Source organism: Strongylocentrotus purpuratus, unplaced genomic scaffold (genome assembly GCF_000002235.5).
Source record: "Strongylocentrotus purpuratus isolate Spur 01 unplaced genomic scaffold, Spur_5.0 spur5_scaffold_7, whole genome shotgun sequence".
Lineage (NCBI taxonomy): Eukaryota > Metazoa > Echinodermata > Echinoidea > Camarodonta > Strongylocentrotidae > Strongylocentrotus > Strongylocentrotus purpuratus.
Window position 1 is genome coordinate 11,518,934 of NW_022145613.1, and position 13,084 is coordinate 11,532,017.

The following is a 13,084-nucleotide window of genomic DNA, read 5'->3' on the forward strand; positions in this document are numbered from 1 at the left end:
TATTTTTAAGAACTATAAATTACAGAAAATTGCCTTTCTTAATAATTACCTCGAGTGTCTAAAAAAAAAGGGATACAGTTTACACTCATGAAAGATGACTTTCAAATTTAAGTAAATTTCAATTGAATTTGCTAATTCTGTTTGGATATTCTTCAAATGAATTACTGGATCCTTCTGAGGCACCAATGTATTTATGTTACAAGACATTCATTTACCTACTATACATGTACATACAGGTACGTGTAAGGTATGAGGGAAAATCAGCATGTGGGGAAAGGGGAAAGGGTGGGGGGGGGGGCAGCTGCAGAGTGCCATTGCTATTGAATTGAGCATCTGCCCTTTAGTTGTGTTATTGATCAATGCCTAACTAAACATTTTTATGTACAGTGTGTACATGTATTTCAATTTAGAAATTTATCTTAGTTTGTGGCTACTGCCTTCATAACACACCTAGGATTCTGCCTTAGTTTCGATTGACACAAATATTGGTATACTGTAATGTTGCACATGTAGCTGTTAGTACCATGTACATGTACATACATTGTATCGACCTTGAAGCTATGTGCAGTGATACCAATAGCAGCGCCTTGCCATTACAATCGTTTGGCCTTTTCATGAATGTCTACGTCTACATCTAAGCAAGACGAACACTCAGCGATACTATTACCAACCTAACCTACAAGTTTCATACCAGCAACTCATAGGTAGTCTACTAAATCAGGCCCTTTGAAAACATTTATTTCAACTACTCTATTTCTGTTGTGCTGATTATACTCAAATGTCTTTTATAAAGATATTCACAAGTTCTTATGAACAATATTAAAAAAAACTAGCTGAAAGTTATTGATATGGTGAAGCATGCAGTAAACGTTATCAGACCACCAAAGCACTAATTATAAAGCAATGTTTGGACAATATAAGACTTTGCATATATGTACATGTACATCTATTGGTTGACTCGACTGTCCCAAATTCTCTAAAGTTGTTTTGCTTTTATCTTTGTTAAATTATGCATATTCTATTAAAATTATAGGATGTATGTCAAGTATTGGTAATCATGAATATTTTCTAAATTACTGCACTTTGTGAAACAATATTTTCCATCATCACCATAGCAGTAAGAATTCAAGACTACCTTTAAAGCTTGTGAAACAGGTTTGGTAATTAGACTACTGCAGGAAGCCTTATTGCCTACTAGTCATGTAACCTTATCTTGGAACCCACTACCAGCACAGCCAAGATATGCAGGGTGTTTGATTACAATGGCGGTAGACTATTAAAACCCATTCGGTACTTGCTTAAAAGAACATTATGCAAATTATTTTGTACAGTTGAAAGACGAGGGGAGATCAAAATGAGTACTTTGGCCAGTGTTGACCCCTTGGAAGAGCATACATAATGATTTAATTTAGAAAGGTAATTAATGCATCCCCCCTCCCCCCTTTTCTTGAAGGGAGGGAGGGGGGGGGGGGGGATAAGCTTGCAAATACATGTTTAAGGTGTTCAACATTTAGTTCAGAAAAATATTCAGTGGTCAAGTAAAAAGTGTTTTGGGCATCATGCGGTTCCAACAACCCTTGTTTTAAAATTGTACATTCTCTTGCAGATTTGACATAGCTTGTATATAGATTTTAAACCAACATACACATGAAAGTGACACGTAACTTTGTACCTGCCATACGTACATCATGCTCCCAGCATACATGTGGCTTCAAACCTATTTATCACCTCAACAATCTTCATAAGAGGATACCAGTAGATCTCTTTTCCCCCACCGTGTGCACCCCAACGAGACTTTTACCAGATGTCATGTTTGTAATGGGATGACAAAGGTGGTAAATACCTTGGCTCGTGTTTGATCACGGTCGTAGCCACCGTCGTGGCTAGGCTGGCTCGTCTTACTTGCAGGGGTAGATGAGAACTCATTATCTATCGCAGCTACATGTAGGCTTGCAACTGGTTTAAAGGTGTAAGTGTGCAAGTATTGCATATGTCTGATATATTAAAGCCATCGTTTAACAATGTTATATCTGAGATGCAGGGCACTACGTGTTATCAGTGTCTGTGATATGGTGTAATATTGAAGCCCTAAACAAGTTGCGCTTCAAAATGATCATGAAGTGCCTCAAAAGAGTAAAAAATCTTTGAGTGACTGGTTTTACCATACTCATTTTCCCCAATCGATTTCCAATCACAAATATCTTGATAATCAGACAGGCTATCGGCTTGTAAAAGTCATGGGATTCCTGACTGACTGACTGACTGAAAGGTTACAATTATGATTGCAGCATGAGCTAAATCCAGAAATTTGTTATAAGAATCTGAGGCAAAGATACCCAATCCCTTTAAGTAAGTGATAAATAGCAAAAGTGTTGTTTAATCTTGTTTTGAATACTCTTTGATAGCTTACTTTATTTAGCAGGAGTAGATGAGAACTCATTATTGTTACCACACAAAGGCTGGCAACTTATTTTAATGTACGGTCTTATGATATGTTGTGTGATGTAAACATGTTTGTGACAAAGCATTGAAAGCGAAGTGAGTGAACCATTTCTACAATTATATCATGAAATGATACATCTAGCTCAACACATGAGTGGTTTATGCATTGACTTGTTGGATACAATCTGATATTGATGTAGCATGTAGTACTTACAGCGCACCTCAGCTTGAGCTATAATCAAGCTTTGTATTCAGCGGATCAATTTCAACAAAGGAGTCATTGTATGAAAACCCAAACTCATCTACACAATCTTAACAAACCCCAGCAGTTGAGCTTCATTTATGGGCTCTGAATGAATAGCAGTAATCAATCTCATGTTTATTGTCTGTTTGGAGCCAGAAGGGCGTTATCCCATATATATTTCAACACAGAGTTAACATCCTTTTGGCTCTGAACAGACGGTTTATGCACTGATAAACATCTCCCTATATAATGACGCGGTGAAACTGATACCAGGTTCTAGCAGTGAATAAGGGCTTGAATTATGTGTTAGCATCTACTGCTGCTAGCTAGAACAGAAACCTGTACTCTTTTCTCCTCGACTACTCAATAAATAAAAAAGTATTGATTCTACAGTATTGTACTATGCCAAGGACATGTAGGTACCCTAAATGGTGAGAAAATAAAAGACAAATCCATGTATGTATGTGTACTTGGTAATTAAAGCTGGTGTTGAGTTCTGGTCATGGATCACAGATCAAGAGACACTTCCTTTACGTACAGTTTGTAATTCTGAATGAACTTAATCATTGCAGTAGATTGATTGTGTGGACCACTAAATATTAAATAATTGTTGAGCATTTATAAAGCTTTCTCAAAAGGGTACAAAAAGGGTCTTTCACTATCTACATTTTCTTGTTTTCATGTTCAATATAGGTCAACTGTAAATTTGTGTTAAAACCTTGATTTCTGAAGAAAAAAATAAGGTGCAAGTTTTGATATCCCGGTACATATATATTTAGTCATGTGTATACATTTGATACAGATTGAAGATGCAGGGCCACAAACTTGGGTTCTTGAATAGGAGAAAGATTTTAAATATATCAAAGTCTGTTCTGTAATATGATGTGACATTCCATTACAGGGATTCATTGCCGTGCCAGAAATGATAAAACAGAATTAAAATGAGTGTCAAAATGTATTTAGCAACCAAGGTACACAAAACAATATTCCTGTAGATGTAGGGTATATTGATTGTCTGCCAAATCCTTTATAGGCTGTTGAATTATGATTTAACTGATTTGACTTCTATTAATGAAATATGAGATTATGTCTGATGGATTAACATTTTCGTTGTTGTTGTCTTTATTTATAAATGCAATCTCTGGCTATTGCATGAAGAAAAGACAATTTAAATTATATTTATCATACAAAATTTCAATTTTGAGAAATGGGACAACCATATCGTCAACATTAGTATCATTCCAAGAGCATGATTCAAGTTTTGTAACATACCAGAACTAAGAAAAGTGTCTCAAAGTAACCCAACATTGATTTCAGCATAAAAATGCGCAGCTAACTACATGTATGTTTAAAACTTGATGTCTGGCTGATTGTTGTAAGGTATTGTGCATACAATGTGAAGGTTGTTGCATCATAGGCTTTCAAGTATAATATTTCTAAATCGTATTGAAATTTTAATCAAATATGAGGTAGGGATAAATGCATGAGAGAACCATCAAAGGTAGCAGTTCGAAGTTTATTTTGTCTTTATTTTAGGGAGTAGGGACAAATATTTATACTTCAGGGGCTTATTAATGCTTGTGTGTACATTTAAGTTTTTTTCTTCATTTGTGGAAGACATATATGTGCACAAAAAATAATTTAAAGATGCACTTTACATTTGTTATTAACAAATTAAAATAATTTCACTTGATTTATAATATGAATCCATCCCTCATTTATTGTCTGGCAGGGTACATTTATTTTGGTTTTGCCATCTTCCCACAACCCAATACATTTTAAATACTTCATGAATTTTCGTCTCAGGGAATTGGAAAGTTATAATTTGAAAATAATATTTTGAATATTTTGGATGAATTTCTGATGAAGTCAATTACATGTATTTAAAAAATTGATTTCTTTAGATGTTGACAAGTATTCTCAAAAGATTTCAGTCAGTATGTTATATATGCATTGATATTGAAATTTTGAAAGGATGTACAGTGTATTTCATATAATTTTCATCAATCATGTCTCTCTTCAATTAAAAATCTTTCATTTTCGTTATATATAATATGAAATGCAGTGTGTCAGAAAATATAGCCATTATTAGCTTTCTCCTCAAGATGTTTTGTACCTCATAATCTCAAAAGTATTCTGTGTACCCACTTGGCACTACCCAATATAGTCATCATTACTCTGTTTTTTGTGTTTATCTTTGTTTGAGATTCAAATATGCATGCAAATCCATGAGAGAATATCTCCTATTGCACATTATTTTTATACTGATATTTCTTCTACATTCCTTTATGTAATTGGAGAGAGGAAAGGTGTCGTTTTATTTCAAGGGCATATTCTTCCGTATGTGCGAGGCTTTGTCATAATAATTGAGTAATTTTTTAGTTATTCCCCAGTTGTACCAACCAGACCGATCAAACGATTACCAAACAAATAATTACAATGGCCAAGAATTTGTCAGTTTGGAGTCGGTCTGGTGGTGTGTCTGAGGTATTATATCTACATCTGTGCCTTATTGATTTGGCCTTTGTGCCTCAATTTAAAGCCTTTTCATAATCTGTTAAGCTATAAAAAAATGTCTTCTCAACATTTATGTAAAATAGTTTTGTAGTTTGCATGGCAACTCTAGAAATATGGTGTGATACAACGAAAAGGAAAGAATATTGCAAAGGTCAGTAGTTATTAGTAAAAACAGAAATTGTACATTTTATTTTTTAGTTTGAAAAAGCAGACTCAACTCGAGTCTGGATCATGGATGCATAATTTGATAATAAACCGATGCTGCTTAATATTTCTTGTTGAAGTTGTGATTCTTGTAATGTAATGATGTTCATGTGCTGGGATCAGTGAGAGAGAAAAAGAAAGGGGTGGGAGTGAGAGAGGGGAAGGGGTGGAGGAGATAGAGAGAGAGAGAGAAGGAAAGGGGTGGGAGCGAGAGAGGGGAGGGGGTGGAGGAGATAGAGAGAAAGAGAAAGAAAGGGGTGGGAGCAAGAGAGGGGAGGGGGTGGAGGAGATAGTGAGAGAGAGAGAGAAAGAAAGGGGTGGGAGCAAGAGAGAGGAGGGGTGGAGGAGATATAGAGAAAGAAAGGGGTGGGAGCGAGAGAGGGGGGGGGGGGGGTGTGGAGGAGATAGAGAGAGAGAGAGAGAATGAAAGGGGTATGAGCGAGAGAGGGGAGGGGGTGGAGGAGACAGAGAGAGAGAGAAGGAAAGGGGTGGGAGCGAGAGAGGGGAGGGGGTGGAGGAGACAGAGAGAGAGAGAAGGAAAGGGGTGGGAGCCAGAGAGGGGAGGGAGTGGAGGAGATAGATAGAGAGAGAGAAGGAAAGGGGTGGAGGAGATAGAGAGAGAGAGAAAGAAAGGGGTGGGAGCAAGAGAGGGGAGGGGGTGGAGGAGATAGAGAGAGAGAGAAAGAAAGGGGTGGGAGCAAGAGAGGGGAGGGGTGGAGCAGATATAGAGAAAGAAAGGGGTGGGAGCGAGAGAGGGGAGGGGGTGGAGGAGATAGAGAGAGAGAAAGAAAGGGGTGGGAGCAAGAGAGGGGAGGGGGTGGAGGAGATAAAGAGAAAGAAAGGGGTGGGAGCGAGAGAGGGGGGGGGGGGGTGGAGGAGATAGAGAGAGAGAGAGAAAGAAAGGGGTGGGAGCAAGAGAGGGGAGGGGGTGGAGGAGATAGAGAGAGAGAGAGAAAGAAAGGGGTGGGAGCAAGAGAGGGGAGGGGGTGGAGGAGATAGAGAGAGAGAAAGAAAGGGGTGGGAGCGAGAGAGGGGGGGGGGTGGAGGAGATAGAGAGAAGGAAAGGGGTGGGAGCAAGAGAGGGGGGGGGGGGGGTGGAGGAGATAGATAGAAGAAAAGGGGTTGGAGCAAGAGAGGGGAGGGGATGGAAGAGAGAGAATGAAATAGAAAGATGAAGAGAGAAAGAAAAGGGTGGGAGCGAGAGGGGAGGGGGTTTGAAGAGAGAGATGAAGAGAGAAGGGATAAAGGGAGATGGAGAGATAAAAAGATGGAGAGAGTCGAGAAGAGCTACCGAGTGAAAAATGACCGAACATGTTTATAGTACCCTAATTTAAGTTGTATCAACTTGGATATTGCAAACACTTTGCCTGAGGATGGGGATTTTGCTACAGACATACATGTATGTAAGGAGAGTCAGATTAATATTTTCTGCTTTGAACTAGAACGATTATCATTCAAATTAGTTAGTAGTCACTAGAGTAACTGCCCTTTGGGCTCTTGGCAGACAAAATCAACAAAAGAATGTATTGGTATGATTTAGAAGGAAACTTGAAAGAAACTTGAAAGAAGGAGGGAGAGACAGAGAGATTATTGGAAACTAGAAAAATAGAGAAATGTACTGGATCAAGCAAGTTTCAGAAGATTGGACCAATAATTATTTTTAAAGTCGGCATCACTAATGATGAATCTTCTATTGTTATAATAATCTGTCATGTTAGAACTTTCCCCTTTCTGTTGTAACTAAACTAATAAACAGGTCTTCTAAATGTAAGGAGGACCAGGCAAAAATTTGCCCTCTTTTGCTATTCATGTAGGTCGCCATTTTCTTTCTCCTATTTAAAAAAATCTTCTTTCATTTTCTTCTTGTTTCTCTGTCCATTGCCATGTCATTTGAAGTGTTCACAGAACATGCATACCAAAAATACAACCATACAATTACATTTCAATTCTTTGACTTGAAGGAAATGTTTTAATAAACATATTTTCACAGAAACTGTGCATTCATAATTTGTTTGTCAAAGTTCAACTTCCAGACATAACAGTCGTTTCCCTTTAAAGATAAAAGGAGAAAACGAGAATACACACACATATATAAAGTCTGCTTTGCAAACTGACTTTGATTTAGAAAAAACGAACAATACTGACAAGTCCTCGTTGGTCACATGTAAAAAAAAAAAAAAAGAAAAAAGAAAAAAAAAATCAGTTTAGCCTTAGAAGTATATATTCATTTCTTTACATAAATGACATAAATGTACCATATTAAGCCTGCATCTGATTTTCATAGCATACTGAAAATTGTATAGTTCAATACCTTATGGTAAACTTAATCCCACAACCATACATACAAAGAAAATATACTGACAGAAATTTTGACAGAGAAACATTCTGTAAGAAAAAAAAGGAAAGATGTGTTTAATCAGACAAGATTGATTCCTTCTTATTCAATATAAAAGCTGAGTGCATTACTCTCATTTGTCCAATATAGCAATTATTTTTGCCATTTGAAAATCGATTCCATTTACAAAAAAAATACAAATATAACACCCTAGACAACAGTGCATGTTAGGAGGTGGGGAAATCCCTTTTGAAATATCAAAATTACTAATACAAAAACAAAAAAATTACAGGTACATCTTCTCAAAATAACATTTTCTCCACTGGCTCATCTGCAGGTCATCCAAATAGTTATCTACTATTCCACCACATGATGGCGCTATAGTAATATGTTGTACATGACATACTAATGATACAATATAATCTTTATGTATCAGAAGCCATGTAAGTGATGCAACCCGAATTTTATAGAGCTTTTTTCTCAAATACAAAATTTCACAATAACCAAAAATCAATGGATATTTTTACCGTGATATATGGTCCATTTTTGTAAAGGATTTAAGGAAAGCTGGTCTAAGTATATGCTTTCAATTCAGTGTAATACATATTTTTCTTACATCAAATGCGTTATGAGATTCACTTGGGAGAAAGCATAGATCATGAAAGTGTTGATTTCCATCATTCACCGGCAAAGGAATAAACTTCAAGTACATCACATGGCCATATTATTTATAAATTCATTGATAAATCTTGCCTTGCTCTTCTCTTATAATGCTATCTCAAAAGTATAAGCATTTTTTTCTTCATCCGACAAAAACAAATGAGAGGGGAAACTGTTTTGTAAGGGGGTGGGGTGTGAAGGAGCAGACAAAGATTAAGCTTTGGACAGCTGAAAAAAACCACTCATAAAAGATATCCCCAAAGCAATAATACTTTTTTTTTTAAACAGAGAATAAAAGGTAGCTTTTGTGAAGCATAGGAAAGATAATTTGTATACTTGGAAATACTTTATACATCTTGAAGACTTAGCTTTGCCATGATCTTCATAATAATAGTACAAGAACTCCTCCTCATCACCATCATCATTTTTCATTATCACAATATAATCATTATTACTTTGAATGTGATTCACAGCTTCAACTGATTGGGGAAAATCTAAAGCACATTATACCATTTACTTCTTATTACTGTAGCTCATCGCCAAGCATCACTGCCATTGGAAGATGCTCTCTATCGAATCTTCTGAAATAGTTCATGAAGAATGTTTGACATCATAAGCAAGGCATGATGATTCTCATCATCTTGAAGTTTCTGTCTTTGCCTTTGCTTTGTCCTTTTGTCTCACTCCTGTCTCTCGGAATTCCTTCCTTTCGGCCAAATACTCTTTCTTGCACATTTCAAAGAACTCCTTGTTTTTGTAACTGCAAATAAAAATTTACAAAAAATGTAATCAACATATCATCGAAAAATAAGTGTAAATTCTCAAAACACAGGTATCTATTAGACATTAATGGTACTAAATACAATATAAATACAACCAAATAACTAAACAAATAAATAAACAAAATTCATTTGGTTTGAAAAGCCCATTTGAATCCACTTTCCTCTTCAGTAGAAGAAAATGTACTGCAAAAAGATGTGAGTCATATTTCCTAGAAACACAAAATCTCAAGGAAAATTTATGTTTGGAATGGAAAGAATAATCAAACCCGAACATTAAATTACCGTTAATATGAATTAAATAAAATTGTTCTGACTCTGACTTTATGTGTACGTCACTTTGATTACAGGACAATTTCATATTAAAGGTTACATGAACAAAACAATTCTGAAATAGTCCTAAACTGCACATCTCTTGATTAAAATCTATGAAATGTACTGCAAAAGGATAAAAGGCATATTCCCTAAAAAAAAGACAATCTCGAAACAAATTCATGTTTCAAATGGAATGAATAATGAAATCCTAACACACTTTATTACTGTTGATATACAAAACAATTCTGAAATAGTCTTAAACTGCCCAATTCTTGATTAAAATCTATGACATGTATCCTGCAGCTGGGAATGATCCCAAGATATTAAAAGTATCCCAAAGACTTTCAATGATCCATGCAGCGTTAAGTTTCCATCTACTGAAGATCATACCAATCAAATGACTCTCTGAATTTTGAAATAATGTGCAACAGTGATTTGAACATTTATAGATGGAAGTTTTCTGGGGAGGTTCCTGTAAATTCAAAACTTCAGATGGATACCTGAAACCTCATAATTGATATTACAAGATGATGTGACTTCTTGTAGTCTTTAAAAAAAAAAGAAGACACAATTAGCCGTGAACCATAATCAAACCTCCGTCACAAAGCTGCCAATCAACTTGCAGATTTTGATTTATATCTGTCTGGAAAGCAAACAATATCCTGCGATTTTGATATCACTCCTCCATGATCACTCTACACTTTAATCTCAAAAGAATCAAAAATTAAATTTTCAAATCCAACCCTAATGAAATATAATTTGAAAGCTAAGTCGTAAGGGGTGGCCTTGAACTCCATACTTCTACCCCCCCCCCACATGGGTTCTAAACTGACCAATGTATGCATGGGCCCCCTGTTAACATTTGAACGTTTTGGTATCCAGAGTAAGATATGGAGGGGGGGGGGGGGGGGGGGAGGGAGCTAAAGTGTGTCGGATGCCTACTAATGTCCAGCGTGGTTGAGGGGAAATAGGAATGAGGTGAATTACTACTAATACTCACTATCCAGAGATGCATTCCTTCATCGCTCCGTTTTCCTTCCGGCATGAATAAGCCATGGTCAGTCCTTTCTCCTTACAGCATTTTGTGAATGCTAACGATAAAAGCAAAGAAATTTGTTTGTTTGATATTGTTACAACAAATTCTCTCCATCGTTTAAAGTTGATACCTGTATTAAGTCTCAACACTGAAATTAGGGGAAAGGTTGCTGGGACACCAAATTCTGTTCTATTTGTATCTACATAGATTGTATTGCCTTTGTGCATGTTATCGCTTTACCTGGTACATATAAACAGGAATATCATAGCTAAGCTTTTCCATATTCCATAAAAATATATAATAAAGAAATAAATATAAATAATCAAATAATTATATTAAGCATATTAAATAGACAGAAATAAATTTGAGAACATCTAGATTTTATTTAAAATGTATACTGTAAAGTAATACTTGTTATTCTTGATAAATAACCTGTATTCTAATTTTGAATTGATTTGAAAATGCGACGAAAGCATTAACATTTATCCCACTTTTGTGAGTCATTTCTTACCATCACAATAGTCTGCACATTTTATTTTGGCATACTCCCTCATCTTCTTGGGGATAAGCACCTCAACCTCCACCTTTCTGAGGAATTCCTCATCCTCTTGCCAAGCTAAAGGTTGTTGGAAAGAGGCAAAACAATGACAACATTCAAATATTTACAAATTTGCTGAAAACACTGAATAGAGTGAAATCTTGTTTATCAAACTATTTAAAGGGAAATCCAACTCTTGTAATATAGGTTCATTTGAAAGAAAATAAAACATTCAGAGAAACACAATGCCAATGGAAAAAGTTAAAAACAAATCAGACCAATAATAAGAAAGTTATGAATGTTTGAAATATGAGATCGCAACAGCTATGCGAATCTCAAATTGGTAATTTTGTCAGTGAATTGTGACATAGTGACAGACAACTCTCCAATTTGTCATGTACACAATTATCACTAATTTCTGTTTTTCTCCCAAGACAAGTGCCTTCACTCTTGGCCTTGGGGCACTACTGAAAATATGTTATGGAGGCTTGGAGAGTAAATAAGGTCCTCTTTAAAAAAAATACGTTCGAGTCAATTTGTGTGTTGGAACAAATGGAGAAAACCTCCAGGGCATCGTTTCATGAAACCATCATAAGTACAAGTTCACGACATCCCATTGAAATACGTGTATTAAATTAAACATGCGTTTCAATGTGATGTCGGTGAACTTGTACTTATGACAGTTTCATGACACGGTGCCCTGCACTACATCACAGTGACATCCCTGATTCAGCCAATTTTTAAGTTCCCGTTTGTAATGCGATTACAATTTTCAAAAATTCTTTACTTTCTTGTTTTTTGGAGGGTCAGATTTCATTCAAACTTTCACCGGTATGCTCTTCTGATTTTCTGCTTGCTTTCATAGTCGTGTGCTCTAAAGCCAAGGTCAGATTTCCCTTTAAAAAGCCCCTTTCAAAATAGCACTTGTGCAAATTACCCCAAGAGGCAAGACCACAGATTTTGTTTACACATGTAGACATCTTACTTTCTGCATTAATCACAGTCAAAGTGCTTCATGAGAAACTTTTGCTTGCCCTCTTGAAAACAATACTTGCCCTCTTGAAAACAATACTTCCATCTGTGCATAGATAAATACCAAGCAATGGTCACATAGTCTACATAAGTTTCATGATCATTTATTTATCCAGCAGTCCTCTCAAACTCGATGTGTTTTACAATTTTTGTACAAAATTGTCACTTGCCACTTTGCCAGTGTCCTTTCCACACTTCTCTTGTCTACCACTGAACAGATGAATCATGAACGAGAAAATAAAAATGAAATTGATATTACTTAACCCTGAGAAAAGGAGTCTGGGGAAGAAAAATCAACTGACTTTAGTTTGTCACCAGCTCAAATGGCTCAATTCAACTTTCAAGTTTCAACTCAACTCGAAATTTTTTGGAAATTGGAATTGAAAAATGTATTTCCCTCTTAATCTAAACTAAAGAGTTTGTTCATGCCCAGTTAACCCTTGGCCTTGCTTTACCAAATCATCATACATGTCGTTATTAGGCTGTTATACTATCAGTTGCGCAAGGCCTCGCTTAACACACCTGGCCTGTGGCCTGCCGGAGCTGAGCAGCCACCGGTTCCCGTCAGGCTGAGCTGCGCTGATGCCCCGACGCATCGGGGCAGATAATCTAGGTGGACTCAGGACAGGTCAGCCGCGGGGCCCACTATATTCGGTACCTTCACAAGTTAACATCATCATTACATATTTAATTTCGCAAAAAATGTATCCGTCAGGTATATTTGTACCATTCTGTGACAGTAGACATTACTCACAAATCATGGGGTTATTACAAATATATCAAAATTAGTCATTACCGAACCCTCGACGACCTTCTGCCATTTTGCCCGAATGTTGGTCTGTAAAGTGAGGTTTTTAGATATACCGCATATAGCTTTAAAATATAACATTGTAATATTTGGAAATAAAAAATATTTTTGTTATGTTAATATTTTATTAATACAACAAAGCAATGCTTTTTGTTTATTATATTATTAAAAACT

General features: G+C 36.2%; 1 protein-coding gene across 1 annotated transcript; it reads right to left on the reverse strand.

The window, feature by feature from the left end:
• Window positions 1-7,601: 7,601 nt before the first annotated feature.
• LOC754298 (COX assembly mitochondrial protein homolog) lies at window positions 7,602-12,946 on the reverse strand. The gene is made up of 4 exons (XM_001185109.4): window positions 12,899-12,946; window positions 11,044-11,148; window positions 10,497-10,587; window positions 7,602-9,162 (listed from the first exon to the last, which is right to left on the reverse strand). The coding sequence occupies exons 1-4, from the start codon at window positions 12,921-12,923 to the stop codon at window positions 9,039-9,041; spliced, it is 345 nt and encodes a 114-aa protein (XP_001185109.1). The 5' UTR covers window positions 12,924-12,946; the 3' UTR covers window positions 7,602-9,038.
• Between the last annotated feature and the right edge of the window lie 138 nt (window positions 12,947-13,084).